The 12,205-nt window shown below is 43.8% G+C and overlaps 4 protein-coding genes across 8 annotated transcripts in view; 1 reads left to right on the top strand and 3 right to left on the bottom strand.

The window, feature by feature from the left end:
- Positions 1-131: 131 nt before the first annotated feature.
- Positions 132-3,014, bottom strand: LOC108608100 (GTPase-activating protein gyp7). Its single transcript, XM_017999308.2, has 3 exons — positions 2,824-3,014; positions 1,827-2,718; positions 132-1,752 (listed from the first exon to the last, which is right to left on the bottom strand). The coding sequence occupies exons 1-3, from the start codon at positions 2,923-2,925 to the stop codon at positions 638-640; spliced, it is 2,109 nt and encodes a 702-aa protein (XP_017854797.1). The 5' UTR covers positions 2,926-3,014; the 3' UTR covers positions 132-637.
- A 223-nt stretch (positions 3,015-3,237) lies between these two features.
- On the top strand, positions 3,238-6,544 carry LOC108608101 (homeobox protein Mohawk). 4 transcript variants are annotated; one of them, XM_017999311.2, is made up of 5 exons: positions 3,238-3,884; positions 3,945-4,526; positions 5,530-5,580; positions 5,635-6,288; positions 6,353-6,544. In XM_017999311.2, exons 3-5 carry the CDS (start codon positions 5,537-5,539, stop codon positions 6,507-6,509), a joined length of 855 nt encoding a protein of 284 aa, XP_017854800.1. In that variant the 5' UTR covers positions 3,238-3,884; positions 3,945-4,526; positions 5,530-5,536; the 3' UTR covers positions 6,510-6,544. The 4 variants fall into 4 exon arrangements, with proteins under 4 accessions (XP_017854800.1, XP_017854801.1, XP_017854802.1 ...); XM_017999312.2 differs by having other exon boundaries at positions 3,238-4,041; positions 4,134-4,526; XM_017999313.2 differs by lacking the exons at positions 3,238-3,884; positions 3,945-4,526 and adding an exon at positions 4,762-4,840.
- Positions 6,487-7,677, bottom strand: LOC108608103 (39S ribosomal protein L10, mitochondrial). Of its 2 annotated transcripts, XM_017999315.1 has the most exons (3): positions 7,582-7,677; positions 6,676-7,500; positions 6,487-6,578 (listed from the first exon to the last, which is right to left on the bottom strand). In XM_017999315.1, exon 2 carries the CDS (start codon positions 7,443-7,445, stop codon positions 6,681-6,683), a length of 765 nt encoding a protein of 254 aa, XP_017854804.1. In that variant the 5' UTR covers positions 7,446-7,500; positions 7,582-7,677; the 3' UTR covers positions 6,487-6,578; positions 6,676-6,680. The 2 variants fall into 2 exon arrangements, with proteins under 2 accessions (XP_017854804.1, XP_017854803.1); XM_017999314.1 differs by lacking the exon at positions 6,487-6,578 and having other exon boundaries at positions 6,638-7,500.
- Positions 7,678-10,471: 2,794 nt separating this feature from the next.
- The window catches only part of LOC108603305 (protein split ends), a 55,401-nt gene continuing 53,667 nt past the window's right edge, over positions 10,472-12,205 (bottom strand). The window contains exons 9-12 of the mRNA XM_033294937.1: positions 12,033-12,110; positions 11,733-11,907; positions 10,961-11,664; positions 10,472-10,900 (exon numbers count right to left, since the gene is read on the bottom strand). Of these exons, the coding sequence (XP_033150828.1) occupies positions 10,613-10,900; positions 10,961-11,664; positions 11,733-11,907; positions 12,033-12,110 (1,245 nt within the window). The 3' untranslated portion in view covers positions 10,472-10,612. The remainder of the gene's footprint in view (positions 10,901-10,960; positions 11,665-11,732; positions 11,908-12,032; positions 12,111-12,205) is intronic.

Genomic DNA, 12,205 nt, shown 5'->3' with positions numbered 1-12,205 from the left:
AGGCAAGAGTTATAAATATATTACACTTAGTATTGCAATTAATAGTAGGAGGCCAACATTAATTGACTTGAGTAACACATAGATTAGCAATAGATTAGATTATTGATTAGCCTGGCACCCAATGAAACACAATTATCATTTTAGTTAGGATACATACTTTTAATATTCACAGTAATTGAGTAGAACTTAATTCAAGGGGGTGTTTTGAAGAGGTCGTGTCGTTTGGGAGGCAACTAAAGCTGCTTTTAGCATAACGTCAAAAACGATAATTAACATTTTTTTTCTTTCAATCAATTGACTAAATCTAATTGATACGTATACGAGTGTTTAAAGTTGCCGAATTTGCTTAAATCAATTGGTAATTTGGGCAAGGGTTATACGAATAGATTGTGGGCATGGGGCTGGATTGGTTTTCAAAGAACTTACAATAGATACAAAAAGTACAAATATGTTTAATATACAATGTATAAATCTGTTTCGTTTGTTTTGTTTTTAGCAATTAAAGCACTTCAGCAGCAAATTCAGATTTTGCAAATATTTCGTACACTTTGCAGTCTTAACTAGAGCTACAACTAAATAGTTTGCGCTACGTTTCGCTTGGCTTAAAGTTTGGCTACAGCTGCTACGCCTACGGCTTCTAGATGTGATGCATTAACAAGGAGCGCTCATAGGCCTCCTCCTGCTGCTGGGCCAGATGGCGCTGCTTCTGCTCGGGCGTCAGATCACGCAACTCATCGAAGCCATCGTCGGAGTAGGCAGTTTCCTCATCCGCTGCTGCTGCGCCAGCAACTGGCAGCAGTGGTTCGCCTATGATGTGACGCAAATCATTGGGCAGCGCTTCGGATGCCTTCAGCTGCAGATAGATGGCCTCGGCTGTCTCCAAGGTGCGCTGCAGATCAATGCTGCCGCTCAGATCGTTCACATGCTTTAGTATGTCGGTAAACTCATAGCCACGCTTGATGATAACATTTGTCTCCTGATCCAGAATGGCCACCGAGACAAGCAAATGGAAGTTGGCACAGGGCAAGCGCGTCCAGAGGCATTCCCACAGCTTCAGCACGTCGTCGTTCTCCAGCTCACGCTTATACCAAACAATCAGCCAGCGGAAACAGAAGTACATATTGTCCGAATCGTGACTGCGCATATAATTGAACAGCGGCGCATTGGCCACCTCCAGCAGACGACGCAGCTGGTCAAACTGTTTCTTCATGCCCGCCTGATCCATGTCAAAGTTGCGGAACACCATGTCCATGAAGCCCACGAAACACCAAAATGCATCCACCTCATTGATTTGTATCTCCAGTATGGGCGCCAGCAGATCCGACATGCCCTGCACATAGCCCAGATCGAAGTTGTACATCACATATGTCATCAGTATGTCCTGCAGCAGTGCTATATTCGGATTATCGTCGCCGGCAAAGAACTCCTGCGAGCGATCTGTGCGCTTTACATCCTTCTCAATTTGACATTTGCGATCGCGATAGCCACTAAAGTTCGCCTCCTGCATGCCCGTCATGGCCAGCCACTGATGCTTCATGCTATAGTATTCCATAGACTTGAGCTTGCGCCGCTCCAGACGCTCCAGTTCCGTATCGGACCACTTGTAATAGCCCAGCAAGTATTTCCACACCTCATTGCGCAGGCTGGGCGCAATGCCGCCACGAAAGATGAACTCCTTGATGCGTAAGCTGTCCGAAATGCGTCCATCGGGTGTCTGGAACTCCAACCACTGAGCCTCGGTAAGCGGCGTGCCTGCCAAAAGCAAAAGCAAAATTCATTGCTAATTCTTTAAATGCTGCTTATAGGTTGTTTGGGTGGGTACTCACCACGCTGCACGCTCTGGCGCGCAGGCAGATTGTTCACTATCTTCTCGTCCTGCGCATTGAGGTTCTCCAGCTCGCTGTCTGCAGAGCTTTTATCGGCGCTGTCGCCGCGACTCTGACTATTGGAGGAGCAGGCGCTGTTGGTGCTGCCGCTGAGTTTGATAAACTGCTCGTTGTCCGGCGATCCGGCAGGTCTGTCTCCATGCAGCAACGAGGCAGGACGCGATTTGGGCGAACGTTGAAACGTCGGCTGCACATAGTCCGGGATAGTGCCAAAGAAATCCGTAAGTCGATTGGGCAGCCAACTTTTGTTCGGCAGCTGTATCGATTTGATCTCCCCAATGTCTAACTCGGCAAACGTCTTTTTCAGCTTCTGATTATCTGTTGTGAGTATGGCGTACTCCTCGTTGCCGCCACTTGTCTCGGCGCTCTCTATGATGTGCTGCTGGCGCATGGAGCGCACAAACAAATCCGCATTGCCGTGCTGAAAGAAAAACTCGCAGTGCACGCCATTGTCGGACTTGCGCAGAAACCGTATGGTCTGTCCACGATGTCGCACCTCCACCACAGCCAAGTCGTCCAGCAGCACGCGCATAGTACGGACACGCGTGGAGGCAACGCTGCCGTTGCTGCCCATCTCCGTGGGCTTGGTATTGAAAGCTTTGCATTCACTGGTGGTGCGTGTGCGGCCCGAGATGCGATCCACTAGCGCCCAATCGCCTTGATCCTGGCTATCATCCGCTATCATAATGCTGTCGTTTGGCAGCCACTCCAGATACAAGCGTCGACGCGGCAAGCTGTACTCCACCAGCGACAGCGAGCCACTTGTATTCAACTCTCCTATGTGCTCGGCATTGGCTTTCTTCAGCAGCACACCATCGTGGGTGCAGAGCAGCTGGACAGACGTACACACACACACAAATGGATTTGGAAAATATTGCAGGTAAGTGAGTCAGTGGCAATCATAAACAAAGAGCAAGACCAATGCGCATTTACTTACATTGCCCGTCCCTTGGGGAGTGGGCGTCTCTTGGCACTGGGATTCGTTGAGCACTCCGAGCTGTATTTGCTGGCAGCGCTCAAAGCGCACCGATTCGTTCATAGCGGCCAAGCGTGCTGAATTTTCCTTAAATCCGGAAGATTTCTTTTACCAATTATTACGTTCTTAGTTATGGTTGTTGTTTTCTTGTGCGAATGCGACAGCAATAACAGCATTACAACTGCTCGATAGTTATTTGCCTGCCACCACATTGTCATCGTGCCCAAGCTATCGAGATGAGCCTTAGCTTCTCAACGTCTGAAAATGCCATAACATTTCCAAAAAAATTTTGTCATTGATCAAACACAGTCAGCATCAATTTATTTAGTATTCCTCGAGTGAATGAAGTTAATTAAAAGTTAGAAAACTCCACAGTCGAAATATTTTAAGTTGAGCTATAGTTTCTCAATGTGTGAATAGTTTCCGTTGAACCCGCACTAGAGAACTTTCGGCTGCTTTAGATGCTGCTTCAAGGATCTCGCAATCAGATAAGCGCCGTCTGTGTTGATGACCCAATCACCCAATGCTTCAAAGCTGTGCCCTTGGAGTGGAGCGAGTCTTCGATGAAGTGGAGTACACGCAGCTGCGGATTAAGATTGAGACCTTCAGCCAGCGCTGCAACTCCTTCGTCATAAATTGACTTTTCTTGCTATTTAGTTTTCCCAAGCATCTGCAAACAGTTGCATACTCTGATATTGCCGCACCCGGATTCTCTAGGCGATTACGTCCGGCAACAAAAATACACAATTGCAATAGTGTTCCAGACGCTTTGGTATTAGCATGCAGCCACCCTCAGGATCCATTCCGCAGCTACTGCAGCAAATAGTTAAAAGAATAAGAAATGCAGAGAGCAGCTGGTATCATTACATTTTTGCCAAAATTTCACAAATCTAAACATTCCCAAATTTGAATGCAGCTTTGTGCAGATACATCTTGCAATCCAGCATGGCCTCGGACAGCATGCAGCCATCCACAGGATCCTGCAGCAGATAACAAACGGACGGCAGCAATTTAAGCAAGCGGTAACATCACATTTTTTGCCAAAATAGCAAAAATCTTAACATTCCCAAATTTGAATGCAGTATTGTTCAGTTACAACTCACGAGATTAACAAGGCATGACACTCTGATGGTCGGAGTTTCATGCCTTGTTATCGCCAGAGGTATTAGCCTAGAGAATGTGAGTGCATCGAAAATATTTGAAGTAATCAAGATTCTGTAGACGCTTGGGGCAATTCAATTGCAACAAAACTTATCACGAAGCAGTTGCAGCGCTGTCTGAGGGACTCAATCTTAATTCGCAGCTGCGTGAACTCCATCTCAGCGAAAACTCCCTCAACTTCAAAGGTTGCTTTCGTACTTTCGACAGTGTTGAAGCGCATGCCACATTTGGTTGAGATCAACTTTGCTGATTGCATCATCGAGTTACACGGCGCTTGTCTGGAGCAGCAACTTTAGCAACTGGAAGATCTGGATTTCGGGCTTAACGAAGTAACATATGATGATAATTGCTTTGAGAAGATAATAACTTAACTTAAAAACCATTCGACTGGAGAGTCCTTTTGCTTTAGTGAACTCGTCGTATGCTAAATAAATATAATATATGTTTGACATGTGTTTGATCAATTAAATCAATACGCGCTCAAGCCGTTTTGAAACTCAAAGGTATGTCGAGTGCCAGAACTGAATATAAAATGAAAATAGGCATTTGTGTATGTAGCACATATTTGTTTTCTTGAGTTTTGTAAATAGATAAAAAGTGTCTCACTTTCGTGTGATAAGTGCGAGACTTCGTTGATCGTTCGTGCGAATTGTACGAAGTCTAAATATTTGAAAACATCTTTGAATAATTTTGAAAATCGACTGAGAATTCAGTTCACTGAGAGTACAACTAGCAATACGTTCGAATCAAAGCGCTTTCAACCAAAGCAAACAAACACTAAAAGCATTTTTAGAATATTGAAATTGTATATTTACAGGTGGGTGAAAGCATTGCGTGTATATCTTGCCCTAGATGGCTATAAAATTCAAGTTTTTCAATTAAAATATATTGCAAATAGCGGTTGTGGGAAAACATAAATGTTGCTTAAAACAAGCAATTATTTATTTAATTTATAGTGTGATTATATAATTTGAAAAAGATGTCAACAAAAGATGTTGCAACAAAGTATAATCAAAGTGCCTTGCAGGAAAATAAATATTGATGATACCAGGGCCAGCTACAAAAACATGAAGAACAAAAAATATAAACAATTTTTATAAATAAATAAAATCGGATAATACATATACGCGTTATCTAGATATATAAGCATGTACAGTACAAAAACATGGCCAAAGCAGTTTTATCAATGAAACTGCGAAATGGCGATCTGCGATTACTTGGCGATATATAGTGTGAATATATAGCTTGACATTTAAAAAGACTGCCCTTTGCTGCGCTCTCATTTTCGTTTATCTAAAGTAAAAACAAAAACACAAGAAAGTAAAAACAACAGAACAAAAAACATGAAAATTTTTACTCAGCGTTCGTGAACAGAAATAGCGCCACCCACTTAAATTTTTTTTTCACGATTTGAATTGGTTTACAGCTCATTTTCGGGGGTGCGCTATGCGGGGAGCAAACGATTAAATTTTCATTTTATTTAAATTTGGAATTTATGCCTTGCAGTGTCGCTATGGAGAAGTCAAGTCGTCCCAAGCGCAATCGCCGTCACAGCAGGTGAGCAGTTTACACTGAAAAAATACAATAAATAATCATAATATTGCCTTGCAGACGCGCTTGGCCACCAGAGGATGAGATGCAGCAATCCCGGGCTGCCAAGCGTCTGTTTACGCCGGACATTAAACGCATGCTCAAGGATTGGCTGGTGCGCCGACGCGAGAATCCCTATCCCAGCAGAGAGGAGAAGAAACAGCTGGCGGCAGAAACAGGCCTAACGTATACGCAAATCTGCAACTGGTTTGCCAATTGGCGACGCAAGCTCAAGAACTCGGAACGTGAAAAGGCCAAAAAGTCCTGGGGTCATCTCATCAAGAACTACAATCACAATGCGCGCGGCAATGTGGAACAATTCAGCATCTCCTCGGAGGATAGCATTTGGGAGGAGGATATGCGCGCCTGCATGGCCGAAGATGATGATGAGCTCTCCAGCCGCAGCACGGGCAGCGATGGCAATGGCAACAATGCCAGCTACAAGGCCAACGTTTACTTGGAAGCAGCAGCAGCATCGCTGCCAACGGAGCGTGTTCCTTTTCTGTCGAGCGCAGGCAACGGCACAGCCAAGTACAAGCAGCAAATAATGGAGAAATACCTGCGCGATTGCCACCCAGATATGGAACACAGCAATGGCAATCAATTGAACAAATGGCTGGAAAGCGCAGCCAGATTTACGCCAGATAGACACAACTATCACATAGAGTGGAGCAGGTAAATGTTCGAATTCGAGTGCTCAGCACATAAGTTTTAATCACAATTATTTTCTTTTGAACAGACACAAATCTCAGGCGTTGCTGCCCAGCCAGCTGCCCGTTCGTGGTGAGCGCTGGCTGCTGCATCACAAGGATGAGCTGGATGCAGCTGAGGCCCTGGCGAATCTTGCCTTCAACTGCAGACAACGATGGCATCAACAGACAACAGTAAGCTCCTAGTATGCCCAGGTGCAGACAAGCAGACGCTATCATTCCAGCAGATTCAGGCCGTTGGAACCAAGTGCAATCCTAGTGTTTAAACAAACAGTTTAAGTTCTTAGTTTTAGTATTGGAAAGACAAAAGTGCAACAGTTCTCAAGTTATTGTTATTTAACAATATATTTACAAAAGTTACGCTGGTGTCTGTTCGGCTGGCTCTTGTTGTTGCTGTTGCTCCGTCGTCTCACTCTTCGCATGGACGTCCAACGCACGGACTAGATTACACTGATGCGCCTGCAGCTGCTGCACCACATTGCCCGCTGCCATGTTTAGTGTCTGCACCAGTTGCGCCTGCATGGTCTGCAGATTTGGCATCTGTGCGTACTCCATCAGCTGATTGCGACTTAACAGCGTGCTCTCCACAATGCCGCCCAGCAACACCATTTGAGGCACTTTGCGTGTGATGCGCAGCAAAGAGGCGACACGCTGCTGATCCGGCGAGAACACAATGCAGTGGTTAGAGTGGAACAGCGGCAATATCGCTTCATAGTTGGTGCCCGCCACAGCTTGCGCTATGATCTTGCGGCCGTAGGACTTCAAATGCATATTCTGTTTATGCAACTGGACGCGCACACGAAAGATATCGTCCGCCGTTATCGAGTTGAGATGGTAAATGGCCACCAGCTGCGAATGATCCAACCAGTTGCGCACCTCGCGCGCAATTATTGCATTGTAAGGATTCTCCAGCTGTGTCTGGTTGCGTTGCGCCCGCTTCTCAAAGCAGGTTAGCGTCTTTGGCTCCTCCAGATACCTTGGCTGGGTGACGGCCATCACACGTGCGCGTTCATAGTGCGGCGGCTGGGGACGCTGTATATTTATCTTGCCACGATAGCGGAAGAACTGCAACAGCGGCGACTTTGTGACAGTCAGTTTATTAATTTGTTGTATGGCAGCCATCGCTTCTGATCGCCTTTACTGTCTACCGGTATTCCGTTTTGTTGTCCAATGCTACCTGTTATTGTATAACCAAAGGCACTAATTTTATTTTAGTTTATATTAGGTTTAGTTTGTATATCTGCTTAGTTATACTTGCCTTTCTGCACTACCGTAGGAGGTTAGTATTAATTTGGCTTGTTTTCATTCACAATTACTATCATTAAGCTCAATAATTAATAAAAAATGCATTTATTTATTACCAAATTCCAATTGTTTCAATTAAGTATCATCCACAATGAAGTAGGTCAAAACCGTAAGTATCATCCACAGTAAAGTGCTGACAACGGTCTCGGTTGTTGTACCGACTAATGGTTGCTGTATCGACTAGCCCGTGGTTGTTGTATTGGATAGGTTTTAAGTCAAGTCACTTTCTGCTGAATTATGTTCGCCTGGTACTTGACTCAAATTTCAGCGTTTTGCAAATCAAAATCGAACAGCCTAGAAGAAGAAGACCTAGAACAAAACTACTACAACAACAACAACAACTACAGCTACAACAACAACAACAACAACAACAACAACTACAGCTACAACAACAACAACAACAACAACTACAGCTACAACAACGACGACGAACATGAACCGGCCTCCACACCACAATGTCGCTTGCAAATGGCAAAAATTTGACTGAAACACCAGGCGAACAGAAATCAGAGTAGGTAGCTGCGTACAAAAAGACTTAGACAACGTGCCAGCAAGTTCGTTGCTTAAGTCTTTGCACAAGGCAATTGCTTGCAATCACTAAATATTGAATTTCTCTGAAACTATAAAGAGTACACTGACTAAACTTGACCTATTGATAGGTCTTTCGAAGCAGCATCGACTGATCCTGTTTTCTCCTGATCCTGGAAAGGACTTCAAACTTATGGGTACTTTTCTAAATAAATTAGAATCTGAACTTCTCAGCTCCTGTAGGGACTTTCCGCCTTTGAGTTGTACATTCTGATAGAGCTTGGTGAGCACTACTTACTTGCCAAAGTACATCAAAATCGTCCTTGTAGCTTCGAAGATATTGCTGAAAAAAAAAACGCAAATCTAAAAGAAAGAAGCCAAACGCAATTTATAGGTATAGAATTTATTTTATTACAGGTATAACATTAACTTCTATATATATATTTTAATATATATATTCAATGTGTTTTATAAGTTGTATTTTGCTAATGGGGAGGCTCGTAAGGGTTAGTCGAACAACCAACAACAGCTATTGTAAAATGAACTTGTGGAGGGACAGATAAATAAATAAATAAAACAAAATTGTCTAACAGAAAAGGTTTATTGAATTTGTTTATTAATTCACTTAGAAATAAGTGTAATTGTAATCGGTTTTTTTTTTCATTAATTGATTAACTTAAGAAATAACTAAAAATGTCTTAAAACAATAGCGTTTTATCTGTTCTTGTGTTGTGTTACTGACAAAAATGTTTTTACTTGCGATTTACTGTTGAACTTGCTCGTAATCATTACTCGTTACACATTATCATTATCATTATCGTGGTTTTTCTTTGTTTTATATAATGTACAGTTTAGTTTTAAAACATACAACTAAATACGCGCTAAACACTAATTAAACTGTATTTACATGTACATGAATTATCGTTTAGACGCTAAATAATTTAAATATTTTACAGTTTGCTTATTTTGACAATATTTATCTTTCGTTCTTATTTGTTGTTTTTGTTTTTGTCACATAATTTACAAGTGTGTGTGTGTGTATGTGTGTTGTGTGTGGGGTTCGTGAAAACGTTTAAGTTTAAGGAGTGTACAGAGAGGGGGATACAACATCATCAGCATTATCATCAACTTCTATGTATGGTATATAATGTATATGGGTGTGTCTGGCTTAAAATATATGCTTGTATATGTATGTTTTTAATAAATACGCTCCATGGACTACTGCTAAGCAGTTTACAAAGTTTTACGCTAAATGTGTTTTCGAAAAAATTGAAAGTAATTGGGGCTGGGGATTGGGATTAAGGGCTGGGGCACCGTCTTGCTTGAAGTAGAACGTTGCTCAAATGTTGCAATTGGCAGTGGTGCTGCTGCTGCTGTTGTTGTTGCAACGACGACAACAACAACAACAACAAAACATATTGAAAGAGAAACTATAAGAGGACATTAAACTTGTTTGCTAATTGTTAAAATATTTGGCTTAACATATTTGTTTATCATAATTAAATAAGTAATTTTTATATATATGTTTATTTATGTATATAATGTATATGTATATATGTGTGTGTATGTGTATGCATGTATGTATGTATTTGTAATTGTAGGAAAAGCCTCTGGGCGCATCTTTAAACCTAATTGTGCTTGGAACAGCAATTTTTTGGGCGACAGGCGGCGCTCACGGGCGTTCGTTTGGGTCAATGTGCAACAACTTGTGGCAGCATTGCACATGGAGCCAAGGAACAAACAATTCATTGAGTGGGGCTAGGAGGGGATTACATAAAAGGATTATAGTAGTTTGCTTAGCGTTTGAAAACTTTGTAAACTGCTTGGAGCAGCGCTTTGCATTTTAGAACGTTCTGAAGTAGTTTCACCAATCAAAAACTTAAACGTTGATTATTTTCTTTCATTGTTTTGTTTAGGGATAGTATGCAATATGTAATATGTTTTGCGTTTTTGTTTTGGGTATGTTGTAGTTACAGTTAGGCTGCTGTTGTAGCTTTGAAGCTTTCAGTTTAAATTAAGCAAAAAAATTATAAAACTTTCTTGAGATCAAACTTAACGATATACTTTGCAAGCTTTTTATCGAAATGATTACAAAAATGAACTGAACTGTGTATCAAACATAAATTGAAATTTCTTTAACTTCTTGCTTTTTGTTGTATGAGCTTGGGGCTTTAATTCAATAAAGTTTGCTTTGCTTGTTTAGTTTTTTATGCATTTTTTGCTTTGCTTTTGCTTTGCGTTTTGCTTTGCTGTGTTGTGTTGTTTAAACGTTTTGCTTGTTTAATCGCTATTTAAAATTACTTAAAATACTAGAAGAGCGTAACTTTCTTTTTCATTTGTAGTTGTTGTTGTTGCATTTGTTGTAGTAGTAGTAGTTGTTGTTGTTCTAGCAGGTGGCGGTAATTGTCGTTGCTGGCGGGTAAGTGATTGGTCTCTAGCTGAAGTTAGATTGCCGGCTATACGGTGGCTATGACGATCAGTAGATGCGCCAGCTCAGCCACACGATTCTTGAGATCGGGCGCAGCACGCTCCAGATTCTCGTTGGCAAAGTCACAGGCCGGGAATATGTGAACCACATAGGCAGCCTGCTCGCTGCCTGGCACCGGAATATTCACAATGCCAGCGGCCATTTTCTGTTGCAGATAAGTGATGAAGCCGGTTTGCAAATTACGCGAATGCTGCAGTACGTCCGCATGATCGCGACCACAAGGCAAGGCCAGCAGCATGCAGTGCTCCTTGTCGACCTAGAGAGAGCGATTGATAGTTAATAAGCTGTATTTGGTTAAGGGGCTAGAGCTACGCACCTGCATCTTCTTGGCTACGCCCTCCAGCTGCGTCTGCTCCAGACGCATGCGTTGCGCTATGCGCAGCAGCGGCGTTGCCGTCTCCGCCAGCGAGGGCAGCGAGGCACGCGCCACATTCGGATTGCCATGCACGAAATGCATTTGCACTGCGGCCTGATCTGTCTTGAGTGCCAGCAGGCCTTGCCACATCACCGGATAACGCTGCAGCAGCGTTACCAGCGAGTCACCAGGTGGTGGCGGCACCAAAGCTGGTGGCATATCCATGCCATGCTGCATTACATTGGGCGTGTGTTGCTGCTGCTGCTGCTGTTGCTGCTGCTCTTGTTGCTGTGCTGTAAGTTCAAGTGGAGTTGAGTATTGAGTGTTGTTGACGACTGTGGCGCAGTCTTGTGGCAAGTTGTACGCACCAGCGGCTACAGCCAAGCTGAGGCGTTCGTTTTCACGCTCCAGCTGCGCGCGCTCCAGCAGCTTTGCCTGGCTGGGATGCAGTGAGACAGAGACAGCGCCACCGCCCAGATACGAACTGCCGCTGGCAACAGCCGAGGGCGGCACTACGACGCTGATGGCAGCAGCACGATGCGCGGGCGGCGGCTCCAGCTGCATGCCGGGCGCCTCATAGTAGCCGCCACGCGGTTCCAGCTCACTGAAGTGCGCATGTGGAATGCGCGCATTATGCACATAGACTTGGGCCATCTGTGGCGAGTCTGCAAAGGGAGAGAAAACAAAGTTTAAGTTGACAACTCAAAGTTGAGGCTATGCTGAGGCGACTTACCCGCTGCTGTGCGATCTTGCGGACTTTGCAGACTGTGCGGCACGGTGATGCTGCGTGGTGGGCCGCTACCTGGACGTCGCAGCTCCAGCGGCGCATTGGTCTTGTCGTCGTAGTCGCTGCGCATCAAGTGATGCTGATAGATCATAGCGGCGACGCCTCGGTACGTGCTGTCGTTCTGCAAAGTCGAAAAGTTTAAATCGATTAGCATTGAATTGCGTGTGAGTTGCTGTGGATTGATTAGTGTTGGACTCATTGGCGTTACGCTACTTGCAACTGTTGCATGTAAAAGTTGTGCATTACCGGAGTTATGGGCGAGGCCTGCTGATGCGCCGGCGGCGGACTTTGACAGCAGCCGCTCACATAGGCGCCCAGTTCATGCTGCGTCCGCGTTTACAATTAAGTTAATAACATAAAGCAATGTTTGTTAGTTAGAGCGTAGCTTACAACTAATTGAAAGAGCGGATTGAGCACTT

Source organism: Drosophila busckii, chromosome 2L (genome assembly GCF_011750605.1).
Source record: "Drosophila busckii strain San Diego stock center, stock number 13000-0081.31 chromosome 2L, ASM1175060v1, whole genome shotgun sequence".
Classification (NCBI taxonomy): domain Eukaryota; kingdom Metazoa; phylum Arthropoda; class Insecta; order Diptera; family Drosophilidae; genus Drosophila; species Drosophila busckii.
This window is presented reverse-complemented; position numbering and strand designations above follow the sequence as displayed.

What these genes read in the sequence shown, in the direction of transcription:
- LOC108608101 (XM_017999309.2), top strand. Translation starts at nt 5,519, where the DNA reads ATGCCTTGCAGTGTCGCTATGGAGAAGTCAAGTCGTCCCAAGCGCAAT. An exon ending in CGCAATCGCCGTCACAGCAG is followed by an intron (nt 5,581 to 5,634) that starts GTGAGCAGTTTA and finishes ATTGCCTTGCAG; the next exon opens with ACGCGCTTGGCCACCAGAGG. An exon ending in TATCACATAGAGTGGAGCAG is followed by an intron (nt 6,289 to 6,352) that starts GTAAATGTTCGA and finishes TCTTTTGAACAG; the next exon opens with ACACAAATCTCAGGCGTTGC.
- LOC108608100 (XM_017999308.2), bottom strand. Translation starts at nt 2,925, where the DNA reads ATGAACGAATCGGTGCGCTTTGAGCGCTGCCAGCAAATACAGCTCGGA. An exon ending in CTCCCCAAGGGACGGGCAAT is followed by an intron (nt 2,719 to 2,823) that starts GTAAGTAAATGC and finishes ACGTCTGTCCAG; the next exon opens with CTGCTCTGCACCCACGATGG. An exon ending in GCGCCAGAGCGTGCAGCGTG is followed by an intron (nt 1,753 to 1,826) that starts GTGAGTACCCAC and finishes TGCTTTTGGCAG; the next exon opens with GCACGCCGCTTACCGAGGCT.
- LOC108608103 (XM_017999315.1), bottom strand. Translation starts at nt 7,445, where the DNA reads ATGGCTGCCATACAACAAATTAATAAACTGACTGTCACAAAGTCGCCG.